At 42.6% G+C, this 21,684-nt stretch overlaps 1 protein-coding gene across 3 annotated transcripts in view; it reads right to left on the bottom strand.

Moving 5' to 3' along the window:
- The window catches only part of ccdc142 (coiled-coil domain containing 142), a 126,607-nt gene that overhangs the window by 65,906 nt on the left and 39,017 nt on the right, over positions 1-21,684 (bottom strand). For all 3 annotated transcript variants that reach the window (XR_013498969.1, XM_078223095.1, XM_078223107.1), the window contains 2 exons: positions 18,792-18,878; positions 16,872-17,036 (listed from right to left, as the gene is read on the bottom strand). Coding sequence is in view for 2 of the 3 variants with exons in the window: in XM_078223095.1 (XP_078079221.1) it covers positions 16,872-17,036; positions 18,792-18,878 (252 nt within the window). In the remaining variant the exon portion in view is untranslated. The remainder of the gene's footprint in view (positions 1-16,871; positions 17,037-18,791; positions 18,879-21,684) is intronic.

Raw genomic sequence — 21,684 nt, 5'->3', positions numbered from 1 at the left:
TTTATTATTGTCACATGTATTAACATACAGTGAAAAGTATTGTTTCTTGCGCGCTATACAAACAAAACATACTGCTCATAGAGAAGGAAACAAGAGAGTGCAGAATGTAGTGCTACAGTCATAGAACATAGAACATAGAACATAGAACATTACAGCGCAGAACAGGCCCTTCGGCCCACGATGTTGCACCGACCAGATAAAAAAAAACTGTGACCCTCCAACCTAAACCAATTTCTTTTCGTCCATGAACCTATCTACGGATCTCTTAAACGCCCCCAAACTAGGCGCATTTACTACTGATGCTGGCAGGGCATTCCAATCCCTCACCACCCTCTGGGTAAAGAACCTACCCCTGACATCGGTTCTATAACTACCCCCCCTCAATTTAAAGCCATGCCCCCTCGTGCTGGATTTCTCCATCAGAGGAAAAAGGCTATCACTATCCACCCTATCTAAACCTCTAATCATCTTATATGCTTCAATAAGATCCCCTCTTAGCCGCCGCCTTTCCAGCGAAAACAATCCCAAATCCCTCAGCCTCTCCTCATAGGATCTCCCCTCCATACCAGGCAACATCCTGGTAAACCTCCTCTGCACCCTCTCCAAAGCCTCCACATCCTTCCTGTAATGTGGGGACCAGAACTGCACACAGTACTCCAAGTGCGGCCGCACCAGAGTTGTGTACAGTTGCAACATAACGCTACGACTCCTAAATTCAATCCCCCTACCAATAAACGCCAAGACACCATATGCCTTCTTAACAACCTTATCTACTTGATTCCCAACTTTCAGGGATCTATGCACACATACACCTAGATCCCTCTGCTCCTCCACACTATTCAAAGTCCTCCCGTTAGCCCTATACTCAACACATCTGTTATTCCTACCAAAGTGAATTACCTCACACTTCTCCGCATTAAACTCCATCCGCCACCTCTCGGCCCAACTTTGCAACCTGTCTAAGTCTTCCTGCAAACTACGACACCCTTCCTCACTGTCTACCACACCACCGACTTTGGTGTCATCAGCAAATTTGCTAATCCACCCAACTATACCCTCATCCAGATCATTAATAAATATTACAAACAGCAGTGGCCCCAAAACAGATCCCTGAGGTACACCACTTGTAACCGCACTCCATGATGAATATTTACTATCAACCACCACCCTCTGTTTCCTATCCGCTAGCCAATTCCTGATCCAATTTCCTAGATCACCCCCAATCCCATACATCTGCATTTTCTGCAGAAGCCTACCATGGTGAACCTTATCAAACGCCTTACTAAAATCCATATATACCACGTCCACTGCCTTGCCCCCATCCACCTCCTTGGTCACTTTCTCAAAAAACTCAATAAGGTTAGTAAGGCACGACCTACCTGCCACAAAACCATGCTGACTATCACCTATCAATTCATTACTCTCCAAATAACTATAAATCCTATCCCTTATAATTTTTTCCAACATCTTGCCGACAACAGAAGTGAGACTCACCGGTCTATAATTCCCGGGGAAGTCTCTGTTCCCCTTCTTAAACAATGGGACAACATTCGCTAACCTCCAATCTTCTGGTACTATACCAGAGGCCAACGACGACCTAGGGTGTAGATCAACTTAATGCAAGGTAAGTCCCTTCAAAAGTCTGACAGCAGCAGGGAAGAAGCTGTTCTTGAGTTAGAACATAGAACATAGAAAAACTACAGCACAAACAGGCCCTTCGGCCCACAAGTTAGAACCATAGAAAATTACAGCTCAGAAACAGGCCTTTTGGCCCTTCTTGTCTGTGCCGAACCATTTTTTGCCTAGTCCCACTGACCTGCACTTGGACCATATCCCTCCACACCCCTCTCATCCATGAACCTGTCCAAGTTTTTCTTAAATGTTAAAAGTGACCCCGCATTTACCACTTTATCTGGCAGCTCATTCCACACTCCCACCACTCTCTGCGTGAAGTAGCCCCCCCTAATATTCCCTTTAAACTTTTCTCCTTTCATCCATAACCCATGCCCTCTGGTCTTTTTCTCCCCTAGCCTCAGCGGAAAAAGCCTGCTTGCATTCACTCTATCTATACCCATCAAAATCTTATACACCTCTATCAAATCTCCCCTCAATCTTCTACGCTCCAGGGAATAAAGTCCTAACCTATTCAATCTCTCTCTGTAACTCAGCTTCTCAAGTCCCGGCAACATCCTTGTGAACCTTCTCTGCACTCTTTCAACCTTATTTACATCCTTCCTGTAACTAGGTGACCAAAACTGTACGCAATACTCCAAATTTGGCCTCACCAATACCTTATATAACCTTACCATAACACTCCAATTTTTATACTCGATACTCCGATTTATAAAGGCCAATGTACCAAAGGCACTCTTTACGACCCTATCCACCTGTGACGTCACTTTTAGGGAATTCTGTACCTGTATTCCCAAATCCCTCTGTTCAACTGCACTCTTCAGAGTCCTACCATTTACCCTGTGCGTTCTACTTTGGTTTGTCCTTCCAAAGTGCAATATCTCACACTTGTCTAAATTAAATTGCATTTGCCATTTTTCAGCCCATTTTTCTAGTTGGTCCAAATCCCTCTGCAAGCTTTGAAAACCTTCCTCACTGTCCACTACACCTCCAATCTTTGTATCAACAGCAAACTTGCTGATCCAATTGACCACATTATCATCCAGATCATTGATATAGATGACAAACAACAATGGACCCAACACCGATCCCTGCGGCACACCACTAGTCACAGGCCTCCATTCAGAGAAGCAATCCTCCACAACCACTCTCTGGCTTCTACCATTGAGCCAGTGTCTAGTCCAATTTACTACCTCCCCATGTATACCTAGCGACTGAACCTTCCTAACTAACCTCCCATGAGGGACCTTGTCAAAGGCCTTGCTGAAATCCAGGTAGACAACATCCACCGCCTTCCCTTCATCCACTTTCCTGGTAACCTCCTCGAAAAACTCTAATAGATTGGTCAAACATGACCTACCACGCACAAAGCCATGTTGACTCTCCCTAATAAGTCCCTGTCTATCCAAATATTTGTAGATCCTATCCCTTATCACACCTTCCAATAACTTGCCCACCACCGATGTCAAACTTACTGGCCTATAATTTCCCGGATTTCTTTTGGAACCTTTTTTAAACAACGGAGCAACATGAGCCACCCTCCAATCATCCGGCACCTCCCCCGTGAATACTGACATTTTAAATATGTCTGCCAGGGCCCCTGCAAGTTCAACACTAGCTTCCCTCAAGGTCCGTGGGAATACCCTGTCCGGTGCTGGGGATTTATCCACTCTGATTTGCCTCAAGACAGCGAGCACCTCCTCCCCTTTAATCTGTAAAGGTTCCATGACCTCCCTACCTGTTTGCCCTATTTCCATAGACTCCATGTCCGTTTCCTCAGTAAATACCACATTACTGAGTTACATAAAGTTGTGCCGAACACATCCCTACCTTCTAGACCTACCTATAACCCTCCATCCTATTAAGCTCCATGTACTCATCTAGGAGTCTCTTAAAAGACCCTATTGAGTTCGCCTCCACCACCACTGATGGCAGCCAATTCCACTCGCCCACCACCCTCTGTGTGAAAAACTTACCCCTAACATCTCCCCTGTACCTACCCCCCAGCACCCTAAACCTGTGTCCTCTCGTAGCAGACACTTCCACCCTGGGAAAAAGCCTCTGAGAGTCCACCCGATCTATGCCTCTCAACATCTTATACACCTCTATTAGGTTTCCTCTCATCCTTCGTCTCTCCAAGGAGAAAAGACCGAGCTCCCTCAGCCTATCCTCATAAGGCATGCCACTCAATCCAGGCAACATCCTTGTAAATCTCCTCTGCACCCTTTCAATCTTTTCCACATCCTTCCTATAGTGAGGCGACCAGAACTGAGCACAGTACTCCAAGTGGGGTCTGACGAGGGTCTTATATAGCTGCAGTTGGTTCGTATGTGACCTCAGACTTTTGTATCTTTTTCCCAAAGGAAGGTGGTGGAAGAGAGAATGTCCGGGGTGCGTGGGGTCCTTAATTATTCTGGCTGCTTCGCCAAGGCAGTGGGAAGTGTAGATAGAGTCAATGGATGGGAGGCTGGTTTGTGTGATGGATTGGACTACATTCACGACCTTTTGTAGTTCCTTATGGTTTTGGGCAGAACAGGAGCCATACCAAGCTGTGATACAACCAGAAAGAATACTTTCTATGGTGCATCTGTAAAAGTTGGTGAAAGTCGTAGCTGACATGCCAAATTTCCTTAGTCTTCTGAGAAAGTAGAGGCGTTGGTGGGCTTTCTTAACTATAGTGTCTGCATGGGGGGGACCAGGACAGGTTGTTGGTTATCTGGACACCTAAAAACCAGAAGCTCTCGACCCTTTCTATTCATCCTCATTGATGTAGACAAGGGCATGTTTTCCTTTATGTTTCCTGAAGTTGATGACAATCTGCTTCGTTTTGTTGACATTGAGGGAGAGATTATTGTTGCCGCAACAGTTCATCAGATTCTCTATCTCATTCCTGTACTCTGTCCCATCACTGTTTGAGATCTGACCCACTATGGTGGTATCATCAGCAAACTTGAAAATCGATTTGCAGGGGAATGAATACCATTATTACCATTTATATATATATTTGCACAATGGTGGACCACGTTCACAGCAAACAAAAACAGAAAATGCTGGAAAAACCCAGCAGGTCTGGCAGCATCTGTGGAGAGAGAAACAAGGTCCAATTTGACTCTTCTTTGGAAGTAGAAAGAGATAGAAGTGTGATGGGTTTTTTGGTTGTTGAAATGGGGAGGGACTGGTTGATCAAAATAGAAGATCCAGGGTAGTTTTGAAGGCAGGAGACAGTAAACAACAAAGATGACATGGAACACAAGACAAAAGGAGTGGTGATAATAGTATTAAAGACTAAAGCTTTGTTCCAGGGTGGTGTTAATAGCATTGAAGTTCAGAGCAACGCAGATTATAGTAGTACTCGTAAAATAATAAGGCTCCAATCCCTAACCTTGAAATAAATCTTTAAGAGACAGATGGCCTGCAATGTAGTAAGATATCCTTGCATTCTTTGAGAGAGATGCAAGAAAAGCCTCCACAGGTTTAGGAGCAGTCAGTATGGAAATCTTGAACAGTTAAAAACTGTTAAGAGGAAACTAAATGCATAGCAAGAAAGAGAACTCTCAGAATTTAGCAGGCAGCTTTAAAAACAAGAAGTTCTAGCACTTTTGTTTAAGATTAGAGGAAATACCAAGGCAAAGATTGTCAATAGATGAATGGTGAAGTGCTGAAAAGTTATAGGTGCTGCTGGCTAGAGTTACTAGCGGTGTAAAATATTGAATGTTTGAAGAACAAAGAACAAAGAAAATTACAGCACAGGAACAGGCCCTTCAGCCCTCCAAGCCTGCACCGACCATGCTGCCCGGCTTAACTAAAACCCCCTACCTTTCTGGGAACCATATCCCTCTATTCCCATCCTATTCATGTATTTGTCAAGAGCCAAAATAAATTATGGTTGGGATTTAACATGGGTGATGGGGTCTCACCCACCAGCCCATATGTACATTTAAGGCTGAGATAGAATTTTGTTTACTGAAGAAATCAAGGGTTACAGGGAAAGAAGAGAAAGTGGACATGAGGAATGATGGATCAGCTATGATCCTATTGAATGGTGGAGCAGGCTCGAGGAGCCGAATGGCCTACTCCTGCTCCTATTTCTTATGGTTTTATAAGATAATTGGCAGAAGAAGCAAAGGCAACATGAGGGAAAACATTTTCATGTGGCAAGTGGTTAGGATCTGGAATACATTGCCTGAAATTATGGTGGAGGCAGGTTCAGCTGAGGCTTTTAAAAGGGAATTATCAGAAAAGGAAACATTTGCAAGGTTATAGAAAAGGGCAGGGGAATGGCACTGGGTGAATTACACTTTAGAGGGCCAGCATGGACACAATGGTCTAAATGACCGCCTTCTGTGCTGCAATCATTCTATGAATTACAATTTTTGATCATAAAACATGTCTATGAACTACTGTCATTTCGCCAGATAAGTGATCACTTCAAACTTCATATCTCTAGCACCTTAATTTGAAGCAATATAATTCTTGATCTCCCAAATGTTCATGAATTTTTCAATATGTATGATGTTTATTATCTATTTAATTATTTAAATAATCATTCTGTGGGCATCAGTATTTACAGGATGATGTTAGCTATTCATGGTTCATCGAGCAAATGTCCAGTTTAATCAAGTATTTTTGAAAAGATTATCTCATTTAATGAGCTATAGAGACGGCAATTTAAAACTGAGAAAAAAAACTATGCTAATATTTCAGACTGCAGAAGGTTATTTTAACATAATTTTTATTATATTAACTCAGGATTTTATAGGTCCTTTCTGTTTGATTTTCCTGATTTTTTGACAAAAGTAACACTGAAATTGCGTGCAAAAGTGACTAAGCATTATTGTATTAAGGACCAGATCAGAAACCCCAAGGTATATTGTGAAGTTAGACTAGGCCCCAACTATATTTTGGATTTTAGCATTACTGTGAGGATAAGGTGTTTCACTCCAGGTGTGATTCTACTGACACACGAGGAAGCTTTTATCAAAACAAACTTTATTTTATAACGAATGAACTGGCTTAACTTTTACCAATTAAAATACTTAAACAGTCCAAAGATGTGCAGGCATAGATTTCACTTTTGAAACCGCACATTTTGATGTTCAGCCAGCATTCTTTGTCTTTATTAGCGGTAAATAAGTATCATAATAAAAATATATTTACAGAACAGATATGGTCTGCAAAAATAGAATAATTTTACTGTGAATAAGTGTTACAGATTATCAAAATTAATTAGATTTAGAAAAAAAACAAATTTATGAATGAACAATAATATATGGAAATATATTTTATCTTGTTGCAAACAGCATATTGGGTCTGCTTCATATGAAAATAGGTTGACCAGATTTGGGATAAGGGAGTAAATTTTGTATGACATAGCTTCAGCTTCAAAATATTCTATTTACTGATGTAAACATGTGAAGTATCAAAGCTGTTACCTACAAAGAAGTGTGAACCTCAACACCGGCACCCCATAAGGCTGTGTCCTCAGCCCCTTACTATATTCCTTATACACCTATGGCTCTGCGACCAAATTCCCCTCCCACTTCGATTTTCAAGTTTGCTGATGACACCACCATAGTGGGTCTGATCTCAAACAATGATGAGACAGGGAAAGAGATAGAGAATTTGGTGAACTGGTGCGACAACAATAGAGAGAGTCATCAACTTCAGGAAGCGTAATGGAGGACATGCCCCTGTCTACATCAATGGGGACGAAGTGGAAATGGTCGAGAGCTTCAAGTTTCTAGGTGTCCAGATCACCAACAATAGGTAATAGGTGCTGCTGGCTAGAGTTACTAGCGGTGTAAAAAATTGAATGTTTGAAGAACAAAGAAAATTACAGCACAGGAACAGGCCCTTCGGCCCTCTGTCCTGATCCCTCCATGCTGACGCTATAGTTAAGAAAGCCCACCAACACCTCTAATTTCGGCATGTCCACTATGCCTCTTACCAACTTTTACAGATGCACCAATGAAAGCATCCTTTCCGGATGTATCACAGGTGACGATCACGAGGGGTCACGGGCTCAAACTGAGAGGGGCGAAGTATAACTCAGACATCAGAGGGACGTTTTTTACACAGAGGGTGGTGGGGGCCTGGAATGCGCTGCCAAGTAGGGTGGTGGAGGCAGGCACGCTGACATCGTTTAAGACTTACCTGGATAGTCACATGAGCAGCCTGGGAATGGAGGGATACAAACGATTGGTCTAGTTGGACCAAGGAGCGGCACAGGCTTGGAGGGCCGAAGGCCTGTTTCCTGTGCTGTACTGTTCTTTGTTCTTTGTTCTTTGAAGGGGGGGAGGTTTAACACAGATATCAGAAGGACATATTTCACACAGAGGGTCGTGGGGGCCTGGAATGTGTTGCCGGGCAAGGTGGTGGAGGCGGACACACTGGGAACGTTTAAGACTTATCTAGACAGCTATATGAACAGAGTGGGAATGGAGGGATACAAAAGAGTGGTCTAGTTTGGACCAGGGAGCGGCGCGGGCTAATTGTTCCTTGTTTCTCGTTTCAAGGCTTCATTCTATGATCATCTTGCTGGTGCCAGTACAGAGCGAGACTGCGGATAGTTGGGAACCTGTCTCGGGGGCAGGGAATTCATATGGTGTTCATGGAAGTGGAAATGACTAGGGTTGGGAAGCATTTTCCGATCAGGGCCATTGTGATCTCCTGGACTCGTTTCGATCGCCTCAGGGGGTCGGAGAGGAATTTCCCAGATTTTTTTTTCTCCCCATATTGGCCCTGGGGTTTTTCACTCTGGGTTTTCGCCTCTCCCTGGGGATCACATGGTCTGGAATAGGGGGGTGGGGGTGAGTTAATAGGTTGTAATGAACAAAGCATCGTAGCTGTGAGGGACAGCTCGGTGGATAGGATATTGGTATGTAGATAGGCTGGAAAATTGGGCGGGGATCCTGGATTCAGGATTCAATCCTGGACCGGGGAGCGGCGCTGGCTTGGAGGGCCGAAGGGCCTGTTCCTGTGCTGTATTGTTCTTTGTTCTTTGGTATGGCTCCTGCTCTGACCAAGACTGCAAGAAACTACAAAGAGTTGTGAACGAAGCCCACTCCATCATGCAAACCAGCCTCCCATCCATTGACTGTCTACACTTCCCGCTGCCTTGGAAAAGCAGCCAGCATAATTAAGGACCCCACACACCCCGGACATACTCTCTTCCACCTTCTTCCGTCGGGAAAAAGATATAAAAGTCTGAGATCACCTACCAACCGAAAGACAGCTTCTTCCCTGCTGTCATCAAACTTTTGAATAGACTTACCTCGTATTAAGTTGATCTTTCTTTACACCCTAGCTATGACTGTAACACTACATTCTGCACTCCCTCCTTTGCTTCTCTATGAAAGGTATGCTTTGTCTGTATAGCATGCAAGAAACAATACTTTTCACTGAATACTAATACATGTGACAATAATAAATCAAATATGTTACAGATTATCAAGGAAGAGAAGTCCAGGATGAGCCTTTATGAAGAGATACACACATTAGTGCTTATCCAGCTTTAAGCATTGACCATGTGTTAATGATTTGTATTGACATCTATCATACACATTTTCTGATCTCTGGACTGCTCAATATCAATTGACAAGAAAGGGTGGGTGGGCCTCTTCCTTGAACCACCATAGTTTCTGGGTACATGGTGTCCTTAACAATGATCTTACGTAAGGACTGAATGATGATGGCAAAAGACAGCAAGTCTTCAGGTCTCGGTTGGATATGGACCTAAGCTTTTGTTCCCATGTAATGTCACATCAGTGTTGACAGAGATTTACACACACATTCTAGACTGACGCTTGAGGTAGGACTGAAGGAAGAGTTTTTCAATTGATATATTAAAACGAGACCCCCATTTGCTCTTTTAGGTGCACTAAATTGGACAATATTTATCCTTTAATCAATGCCAACAGGAATGCTGAGTTGCCATTCCAGCCATGTTTCAGTAATAGCTACGATACCATACTTTGAAATGACTATGGCTAGGATTGTCTGGTCCTGTTATTGCTGGGTAGGAATGTTGGAGGGGGTGGTGAATCCAATGGATCTAAACGTGGGGCATAATAAGAACAGGGAAGCTCCCTAGTGATATTAAAATGTATGGTAATGAGATTTCCGACCTTTCATGGCAGGAATCCCATTATGTCACTGGTGGGTGGTAGAGAGAATAAGACAGGGAAACCCCCGACAGCACAAATGCTGAGGACTCCCATTGGATTCACCACTCCTTTCGTGGTACTGAATTCCACAGATTCACCACTCTCTAGGTGAAGAAACTTCTCCTCACCTCAGTTCTAAATGGTTTACCTCTTATCCTCAAACTATGACCCCTAGTTCTGGACTCCCGCACCACTGGGAACATTCTTTCTGAATCTACCCTGTCTAATCCTGTTGGAATTTTATAAGTTTCTGATGAGATCCCCTCTCACTCTTCTAAATACCAATGAATATAATCCGAACCCAATCTCTCCTCAAATGTCAGTCTTGCCACCCGAGGAATCAGCCTGGTATACCTACACTGCACAACCTCTATAGTAAGGATAAGGAGACCAAAACTGCATATAATACTCTAGGTGTGGTGTCACTAATGCTCTATACAATTGCAATAAAACATCCTATTCCTATACTCAAATCCTCTCGTTACGAAGGCCAACATACCATCTGCCTTTACTGCTGCCTCACAGCGCCAGGATCCCAGGTTCGATCCGAAGCTTGGGTCACTGTCTGTGTGGAGTTTGCATGTTCTCTCCGTATCTGTATGGTTTCCTCTGGGTGCTCTGGTTTCCTCCCATAGTCTGAAAGATGTGCTGGTTGGTGCATTGACCCGAATAGGCGCTGGAATATGGCAACTATGGGATTTTCACAGTAACTTCATTGTAGTGTTAATGTAAGCCTTACTTGTGACTAATAAATAAACAAACTTTTAACTTCTTTACTGCCTGCTGTATCTGCACGCTTACTTTCAGCGACTGATGCACAAGGACACCAAGTTTCGCCGAGTGTCCACCTCTCTCAATTTACACCCATTCAAATAATAATTTGCCTTCCTATTATTGCTACCAAAGTGGATAACCTCACATTTATCCACATTATACTGCATCTGCATATGTCCACTCACTCAGCCTGTCCAAATCACGCTGAAGCAACTCTGTATCCTCCTCATAGCTCACCCTCCCACCCAACTTTGTATCATCTGCAAATCTGGAGCTAATACATTTAGTTCCTGCGTCCAAATGATTAATATATAATGTAAACAGTTGTGGTCATAGCACAGACTCCTGCCAACCCCACTGCCCCCCTCCCCCCCACCACATGCAGAGACACTGCTGACTGGGCTCTTTGTTTGCCGGTAGGAAGTGGAGATTTTTTTTTTACTCACCCTTATCGCTTACTGGCACCCTTGACACTGTCGAGCTGGTCCCTGTCATGGATCCTCTCCAACCTCTGGAATTCTTGTCATTTTTTTTAAAACGAAAATAAATTCTGTTTTTCTTCTTCTTTGTGATTTGTTGATCCTGCATTGTCGCCAACTTAATTGTTATATTATCCGTGACTGGACGGTGCAGAGACCGGTTCTATTTAGGAGGCCCATGAAAGTTTTAAGCGAAAAAGCAGACAGCTTTATTATTAGGGGTGCATCGTACAGACTTGAATTTTCCAACTGCCAACCACCTGGGAAAACCCTGATAATGTCACGGAGTGATGTGACCATCGAACTTAACTTAAATGTTTAACTTTAAACCTAACTTCTCTATCCCTCCTTGAGGTCTGATATCACTTTGTGATTCTTTTCCTGCTGTGTTGCTAATCTCTTTCTCCTGGTGGTTTGTTGTGTTTCTGCTTAAATCCTTTGAGCTGCTCTGGCAGTGCTCCTTGCAGTCCCAACTCTCTACAACTGCTTTGCCTCTGTTATAAATCTCAGGATCGGTCCTGTGGTTCTGCTCATTCTCTTGTCTCTGCTTTGCTGCTCTGTCACAATTCTGTTTTGTCACTTGCTACTACAGATCTTAACTATTGCGCTCATCAGGACAAACATAAGCATGCTTAATTTCAAACAATCACATGGAAAATAGGAGCAGGAGTAAGCCATTCAGCCCTTCAAACTGGCTCCGCCATTCAACATGATTACGGCTAGTCCGTTATCTCAACACCAGCAATCTCCTCATACCCTTCGACATCACTGGAGACATATAAGTCTAGAAATCTATCTATTTGCTTCTTAAATATATTTAGTGATTTGGCCTCCGCAGCCTTCTGTGGTAGAAAATTCCATAGGTCCACCATCCGGCAGCAAGGTGGCACAGTGATTAGCACTGCCGCCTCACAGCTCCAGAGACCCGGGTCCAATTCCCGGTTTGAGTCACTGTCAGTATAGAGTCTGCATGTTAAGACCATAAGACCACAAGACATAGGAGCGGAAGTAAGGCCATTCGGCCCATCGAGTCCACTCCACCATTCAATCATGGTTGATTTCAACTCCATTTACCCGCTCTCTCCCCATAGCCCTTAATTCCTCGAGAAATCAAGAATTTATCAATTTCTGTCTTGAAGACGCTCAACGTCTCGGCCTCCACAGCCCTCTGTGGCAATGAATTCCACAGACCTACCACTCTCTGGCTGAAGAAATTTCTCCTCATCTCTGTTCTAAAGTGACTCCCTTTTATTCTAAGGCTGTGCCCCCGCGTCCTAGTCTCCCCTGCTAATGGAAACAACTTCCCTACGTCCATCCTATCTAAGCCGTTCATTATCTTGTAAGTTTCTATTAGATCTCCCCTCAACCTCCTAAACTCCAATGAATATAATCCCACGATCCTCAGACGTTCATCGTATGTCAGGCCTACCATTCCTGGGATCATCCGTGTGAATCTCCGCTGGACCCTCTCCAGTGCCAGTATGTCCTTCCTGAGGTGTGGGGCCCAAAATTGCTCACAGTACTCCAAATGGGGCCTAACCAGTGCTTTATAAAGCCTCAGAAGTACATCCCTGCTTTTGTATTCCAAGCCTCTTGAGATAAATGACAACATTACATTTGCTTTCTTAATTACGGACTCAACCTGCAAGTTTACCTTTAGAGAATCCTGGACTAGGACTCCCAAGTCCCTTTGCACTTTAGCATTATGAATTTTGTCACCGTTTAGAAAATAGTCCATGCCTCTATTCTTTTTTCCAAAGTGCAAGACCTCGCACTTGCCCACGTTGAATTTCATCAGCCACTTCTTGGACCACTCTCCTAAACTGTCTAAATCTTTCTGCAGCCTCCCCACCTCCTCAATACTACCTGCCCCTCCACCTATCTTTGTATCATCGGCAAACTTGGCCAGAATGCCCCCAGTCCCGTCATCTAGATCGTTAATATATAAAGAGAACAGCTGTGGCCCCAACACTGAACCCTGCGGGACACCACTTGTCACCGGTTGCCATTCTGAGAAAGAACCTTTTATCCCAACTCTCTGCCTTCTATCTGACAGCCAATCGTCAATCCATGTTAGTACCTTGCCTCGAATACCATGGGCCCTTATTTTACTCAGCAGTCTCCCGTGAGGCACCTTGTCAAAGGCCTTTTGGAAGTCAAGATAGATAACATCCATTGGCTCTCCTTGGTCTAACCTATTTGTTATCTCTTCAAAGAACTCTAACAGGTTTGTCAGGCACGACCTCCCCTTACTAAATCCATGCTGACTTGTCCTAATCCGACCCTGCACTTCCAAGAATTTAGAAATCTCATCCTTAACGATGGATTCTAGAATTTTGCCAACAACTGAGGTTAGGCTAATTGGCCTATAATTTTCCATCTTTTTTCTTGTTCCCTTCTTGAACAGTGGGGTTACAACAGCGATTTTCCAATCCTCTGGGACTTTCCCTGACTCCAGTGACTTTTGAAAGATCATAACTAACGCCTCCACTATTTCTTCAGCTATCTCCTTTAGAACTCTAGGATGTAGCCCATCTGGGCCCGGAGATTTATCAATTTTCAGACCTTTTAGTTTCTCTAGCTGTGTTCTCCCTGTGTCTGCGTGGGGTTCCTCCTGTTGCTGGTTAGGTGCATTCACCGTGCTAAAAATTCTTCCTCAATGGACCAGAAGAGGCGCTGGACTGTGGCAACTAAGGGATTTTCACAGTAACTTCATTGTAATGTTAATGCAAGCCTACTTTGGCACTAATAAACAAACTAAATAAACTACCAAGTGAAGAAATTTCTCCTCATGATCTAATCTGCATCCTGAGACTGTGACCCGTTGATCTACTCCCACCAGCCAGAGGAAATAACATCCCAGCAACCAGTCTGTCCAGCTCTGTCAGAATTTATATATGTTTCAATCAGATCCCCTCTCATTCTAAATCCCAGTGAATATCGGCCCAATCTCTCCTCATCCAACAATACTGCCATCCCAGGAATCAATCTGGTGAACATTCATTGTACTCCCTCTATGGTGAGTATATCCTTTCTTAGATAAGGAGGCCAAAATTGCACACAATACTCCAGATGAGGTCTCACCAAGGCCCTGTAGAGCTGTTGTAAGGCTTGCTCCTATACTCAAGTCCTCTTGCAATGAAGGCCAACATACAATTTGCCTTCCTAACCTGCTGTACCTGCATTCTTGTTCTCAGCGACTGGTGTACTAGGACATCTAGGTCCCTTTGTAAATCAACATTTCCCAATCAATCACCATTTAAGTAGATACCTCAGGAGAAAAAGGATGCTATTTGGTTGGCAAATTGACTCTGATTGGCTGAGACATTAGCTGATAGATCCTATTAGTGAAAAATACCACTCACATCGCCACTGTATAGAGCAGCATGAAACTGCTTGAAAAACCTGTTGTTCATTTATTTTCAGTCAAGCTCATTATGTGGCTCATTTAAGCTTGTTGGAAGTGACATATATTAATGTGCAGAAACCTACATACATTAATACATAAGTGACATATATTAGTGCGCAAATCAGATGCACCTTTCTCTGATTTGATTTATTATTGTCACATGTATTAACATACAAGTATTGTTTCCTGCGCGCTAAGACAAAGCATACCGTTCATAGAGAAGGAAACAAGAGAGTGCAGAATGTAGTGGTACAGTCATAGCTAGGGTGTAGAGAAAGATCAACTTAATGCAAGGTAAGTCCATTCAAAAGTCTGACGGCAGAAGGGAAGAAGCTGTTCTTGAGTCGGTTGGTACGTGACCTCAGACTTTTGTATCTTTTTCCCGAAGGAAAAAGGTGGAAGAGAGAATGCCTGGGGTGCGTGGCATCCTTAATTATGCTGGCTGCTTTGCCGAGGCAGCGGCAAGTGTAGACAGAGTCAATGGATGGGAGGCTGGTTTGCATGATGGATTGGGCTACATTCATGACCTTTTGTAGTTCCTTGCGCTCTAGGGCAGAACAGGAGCCATACCAAGCTGTGATTCTACCAGAAAGGATGCTTTCTATGGTGCATTTCTAAAAGTTGGTGAGAGTCGTAGCTGACATGCCAAATTTCCTTAGTCTTCTAGAGGCATTTGGTGGGCTTTCTTAACTATAGTGTCGGCATGGTGGGACCAGGACAGGTTGTTGGTGATCTGGACATCTAAAAACTTGAAGATCTCGACCCTTTCTACTACGTCCCCATTGATGTAGACAGGGGCATGTTCTCCTTTACGCTTCCTGAAGTCGATAACAATCTCCTTCGCTTTGTTGACATTGAGTGAGAGATTATAGTTGCCGCACCAGTTCACCAGATTCTCTATCTCATTCCTGTACTCTGTCTCGTCATTGTTTGATATCCGACCCACTACGGTGGTGTCGTCAGTAAACTTGAAAATCGAATTGGAGGGGAATTTGGCCACAGAGTCATAAGAACATAAGAAATAGGAGCAGGAGTAGGCCATCTAGCCCCTCGAGCCTGCCCCGCCATTCAATAAGATCATGGCTGATCTGACGTGGATCAGTTCCACTTACCCGCCTGATCCCCATAACCCTTAATTCCCTTACCGATCAGGAATCCATCCATCCGCGCTTTAAACATATTCAGCGAGGTAGCCTCCACCACCTCAGTGGGCAGAGAATTCCAGAGATTCACCACCCTCTGGGAGAAGAAGTTCCTCCTCAACTCTGTCTTAAACCGACCCCCCTTTATTTTGAGGCTGTGTCCTCTAGTTTTAACTTCCTTACTAAGTGGAAAGAATCTCTCCGCCTCCACCCTATCCAGCCCCCGCATTATCTTATAAGTCTCCATAAGATCCCCCCTCATCCTTCTAAACTCCAACGAGTACAAACCCAATCTCCTCAGCCTCTCCTCATAATCCAAACCCCTCATCTCCGGTATCAACCTGGTGAACCTTCTCTGCACTCCCTCCAATGCCAATATATCCTTCCTCATATAAGGGAACCAATACTGCACACAGTATTCCAGCTGTGGCCTCACCAATGCCCTGTACAGGTGCATCAAGACATCCCTGCTTTTATATTCTATCCCCCTCGCGATATAGGCCAACATCCCATTTGCCTTCTTGATCACCTGTTGTACCTGCAGACTGGGCTTTTGCGTCTCATGCACAAGGACCCCCAGGTCCCTTTGCACGGTAGCATGTTTTAATTTGTTTCCATTGAGATAGTAATCCCATTTGTTATTATTTCCTCATAGGTGTATAAGGAGTATAAGTTGAAATGGGGAACATATAGTTCCCTGTTGCTTTCTCCAGTGCAATGCCTCAGGCAATCAGAATCAACTTGCCAACCCATCAGCATCCCTCTTCTCCTGTAGTATAAACTGTGATCGTCTGAAATTTGGCATTCTTGTGTTTGCCCTGCTGGGCGCCAGATGAAAAGCTTTAGCAACATGTCTCTTTTCAGCAATATTCAGTTTAAATCCTTAAGGCTGCTCCCATGGTTTGCCTTGGCAATTTCTTGCAAGGGAAAAGCATCAAATATAACAGTATTAACTTGCAACATCTTTTTTGATGTACATTCCGCTAGACAGACAGTGTGGTAAATTTTCATTTTCATTTTCACTACCTGGAAAGTAATCTGATGGAGCAGGTTCAGTCTGACTTTCATTCGAATGATTTCAGTCACTGATCAGGCAAAAGAAAATTACCCCATACAATTGTAATATAGTATTTTCTGACTGATAAGGTCTATACTCAAAAGTTTTGTAACACATACATGTCAGAAAATATATTTAAAGCTAGAAGAGATAAATCAGAAACAAGGTCCTGCAAGAAATAGCAACTCATCAATTCAAAATTTTTTTGCTGACCGTTATTTTGAACTTGCTCCATGTTCAACCAGGTCAACATCACACAGAGTGGGTGAAAGAGTTCCAGGAAAAGCCCAGCTGTCCTGCTTCTCACTGTACCTCCCTTCCTCTCAGGATCAGGAAAACATTTATCCTTCAACGTTGATCCCAAGGCACTGCAGAAAACTAAAGCAAACATAAAAAAAATGTAATGGCAACTTTGTGGTTCCTTTATTTTCAACTAATGAACTCATAGTTTTTTTGTTTTATTTGCAAATTTGAATTATTTCAAATATTTACAAATAACCTGAACTGAAGCAACATGCTCTATTATTCAGATAGTGTTAGGGTCAGTTTGTGGGGAAAATACTTTCTGAAGAAGGGCAAAAAAAATCAATAATAACTGGGCATTTATGTAATGTCTTCAATGTTGAAAAATATCCAAAGTTGCTCCAGGGAACCACAATCAGACAAAGCTGAATGCAGTGTCAAAGAAAAATAAACCAGAAGAGATGACTAAAGACTTGGTCAGAGAGGACGGTTTTTTAAAAAAGTACTGTTTGATTTCAAAACAATTTGTTTAAAAAATAACTTTGTCAAATAACACAAGGAAATTTGAGGGTCAAAATATAAATGTTAACTTAATAAATACAAAAACTAAAGACATTCACAAGCTTTGCTATCATCACCACCCCACAGGAAGGTCATTGGAGAATATTGTGGATATCATTCAAATATCACAGAAATGTGTCACTATTTTCACGTTTTATTGGCTTAAAACCTATTCAAGTTACTTTAGTATGAAATATCTTTCTTCAGTTTGTACATTTATTTCCCATTTAGAGTTGTAGGTTTTGATTTCTTTCTCTTGTCCAAATTACAGGTACGACATGTCAGCAACCTGCTCGTTGCTCTTCTCCAAATACACTTGCCTACACCCCACCCACAACACACACAGTTCACATTTCTTTCTTCTCATGGTGATTGTGTTTTGCCGAAGAATGAAAGATATACAAGCCCCTGGAAGCTATGGACCATAACAAATATAATTTCCCAAATTATTACATTTCATGCGCAACCTGCCAGAAAATGAAATATATATATATTCATAAAATATGGGCAAAACATCCTCACATTGTCATTATGATAGCCAATGCTTTTTATTTTATTACTTCAGCTTGCTTCCCTAATGCTTTGGGAGTGAGCATGTTGCATTCTATTAAGTCATACATGTAAGGCCCATGTTTGACTTTTGATGCATGTTAAATTACCTAATCTTAGCTTTGATAAGAGTGGAGATGTTACATTTACCTCAGTGTCTCCAAATAAGGAAAAGGAAAATCAATCAGGGTTCTTGTTCTGATCTTTGCCCAGGACCTTACATGTGTCAAGTGACAACAGGATAAAGTCAACAGCCAAAACAACATCCAATGTTTGTTAACTCACTCACATATGTAAAATGGCCAGTTAAATGGGATACAGAGGGCTTTCAACACCCAAAGAACCATTCCCTTGAGTCATACCTTTGGAGGAGACAGAAAGCGAGAACAAAACCGGGAAATAAAATCTAACTGTGCACCACAACAGTCCCCACTGTTAATACTAATTGTGTAAAGACAAACAAAAAATAAATACTGAAAAGGAAATGAGTATTCTCAAAAGACTTACTTTACACACTAAGGCCCAGTTAAATAGCAGTGCTCTTAATTATCATTCCTAGTGTTGAGAAGAAACTAAATGTTAGCCTTCATGCCCTTTTGTGTGAAACCTATCACAGAAAGTTGTAGCTTTGGTTAAAAACAAACCTTTAAAATATCTCTATTATAAACCAACACAGTTTTACTGAATTGCCACCATTCATAATGCCATACAAGCTGTTAAACTGCTGCCCTCTGCTGATAAACTTTGTTAATAGATGACTTGTCCTTTTCATTTAGATACCTTGATCCCAGTGAATGAGAGCAATCCGTGAAAACATATCGTGGCAAAGATCCTTTACAAATGGCTCAGAATCACTTGGCAGTAACCCTGAAAAGAAAGAAAACCAACATTTAAATATAAATATTTAGACACAGGAAAAAAACTGATACAAAACTGAAAGTAATAGGGGCAGCAAGCTTCCACTGCCAAACAAGATCACGGCTGGTCTGCAATCTCAACTCTGCCTTCGAGCACTATCCCGATATCTCTTGATTCCCCTCATATTCAAAAATATATAAATTTCTGTCTTGAATATGCTTAATTATAAGCATCCACAGTATTCTGGGGTAAATAATCATGAAGATTCAGAAATTTCTTCTCATCTCAGTCCTAAATGGCCAACCCTTTATCCTGAGACTGTGATCCCCAGTTCTAAGATCCGCATGTTGCCAACATTCCAAAAAGAACTTTACATGTTTCAATGAGATTACCTCTCCTTTTTCCAAAAAGCAGAGAATACAGACCTAATCTAACATAGAAGTGGATTATGGAGATCTGAAATAAAAACAGAAAATGCTGGAAAATCTCAGCAGGTCTGGCAGCATCTGTGGAGAGACAAATGGAGTTCCGAGTGTCATACTGGACTCTGTTTCTCTCTAATTTTCCTATCAAACTGCATAACTCCACCTTACTTCACATTATATTTCATCTGTCACCTATTTGTCCAATCACCTAACCAATTTAAATCCTTTCACAACCTCCCTGCATCCTTCGCACAGCATACTTTCCCACCTAACTTTGTACTGTCAGCAATCTTGGAAAGTACAGTAAGAAGTTTAACAACACCAGGTTAAAGTCCAACAGGTTTATTTGGTAGCAAAAGCCACACAAGCTTTCGGAGCTGCAAGCCCCTTCTTCAGGTGAGTGGGAATTCTGTTCACAAACAGAGCATATAAAGACACAAACTCAATTTACATGAATAATGGTTGGAATGCGAATACTTACAACTAATTGTGTACAGTTTTGGTCACCTAGTTACAGGGAGGATGTAAATAAGATTGAAAGAGTGCAGAGAAGGTTCACAAGGATGTTGCCGGGACTTGAGAAGCTGAGTTACAGAGAGAGATTGAATAGGTTGGGACTTTATTCCCTGGAGCGTAGAAGATTGAGGGGAGATTTGATAGAGGTGTATAAGATTTTGATGGGTATAGATAGAGTGAATGCAAGCAGGCTTTTTCCGCTGAGGCTAGGGGAGAAAAAAACCAGAGGGCATGGGTTAAGGGTGAAAGGAGAAAAGTTTAAAGGGAATATTAGGGGGGGCTTCTTCACGCAGAGAGTGGTGGGAGTGTGGAATGAGCTGCCAGATAAAGTGGCAAATGCTTTTAACATTTAAGAAAAACTTGGACGGATTCATGGATGAGAGGGATGTGGAGGGATATGGTCCAAGTGCAGGTCAGTGGGACTAGGCATAAAATGGTTCGGCGCAGACAAGAAGGGCCAAAAGGCCTGTTTCTGAGCTGTAATTTTCTATGGTTATGGTTCTAATCAAGTCTTTAAGAAACAAAACAACGTGAGTGGAGAGAGCATCAAGACAGGCTAAAAAGAAGTGTATTGTCTCCAGACAAGACAGCCAGTGAAACTCTGTGGGGGTTACAAATAGTGTGACATGAACCCAATATCCCGGTTGAGGCCGTCCTCGTGTGTGCGGAACTTGGTTATCAGTTTCTGCTCAGCGACTCTGCGCCGTCGTGTGTCGCGAAGGCCGCCTTGGAGAACGCTTACCCAAATATCAGAGGCCGAATGCCCGTGACCGCTGAAGTGCTCCCCAACAGGAAGAGAGCAATCTTGGACACAGTAGTCAGTCCTTCATACAAGTCATTGATGAATATTGTCATAGCTGAGGCCCCAAGCACTCATCCTTCCAGTATCTAATTGATATTTCAATGTTGAGAACCCAATGGTGAAATCATGCAAAGTTTTAGAGAATTTTGTATATTTGAACTTTACAAATCAATTACCTCCTATTCTTTAAATGTTCTTCCCTTTGTGTAATGCACCATATCTGAATTAAGAGGGTAAACTGGTCTCCCCTATTATCACTCCTGAGTTATCTGCTAGATGGTGTGCAAGCATCTGATTTTCTGTTCCTGGAGGGAGCTGTGGAGCATTTGCTCACCATTCATTATGTACAGAAATCGATAAAGTGTCTCAGAACTATCATTACATAGCTGCAAAAACTCTATGAAAATGTCAATTAATTCAAGGTAATTCACAGAAATTCAATATTAGTCCAAATTAAAGAACTGCAGATTGAATACCTGAAACTGCCAGTCCAATCTTTGTCAATATTACTGCTTGCATATTTATTCAAAAGCATTACACATATTGAACACAACTTTAGAAGATCTCCATTGCATTTAAAATACCGGTAATTAGAACTCCTTCAGTGTTTGGAAAGGGAAAGGCTTTTTACTCTTATGTGAGAAATAAAAGAATGACCAGGGTGAGGTTAGGGCCGGCCAAGGACAGTAGTGGGAACTTGTGCATGGAGTCAGAAGAGATAGGAGAGGCGATGAATGAATACTTTTCTTCAGTGTTCACCAAGGAGAGGGGCCATGTTTTTGAGGATGAGAATGTGATACAGGCTGATAGGCTGGAGGAGGTAGATGTTCTGAGGGAAGATGTATTAGCAATTTTGGAAAACCTGAAGGTCGATAAGTCCCCTGGGCCAGATGAGATATATCCTAGGATTCTTTGGGAGGCAAGGGATGAGATTGCAGAGCCTTTGGCTTTGATCTTTGGGTCCTCACTGTCCACGGGGATAGTGCCAGAGGACTGGAAAGTGGCGAATGTTGTTCCTCTGTTCAAGAAAGGAAGTAGGCATGACCCTGGTAATTATAGGCCGGTTAGTCTT

Source organism: Mustelus asterias, chromosome 1 (genome assembly GCF_964213995.1).
Source record: "Mustelus asterias chromosome 1, sMusAst1.hap1.1, whole genome shotgun sequence".
Lineage (NCBI taxonomy): Eukaryota > Metazoa > Chordata > Chondrichthyes > Carcharhiniformes > Triakidae > Mustelus > Mustelus asterias.
Note: the sequence above shows the minus strand (reverse complement) of the source record. Positions and strands in the feature narration are given on the sequence as shown.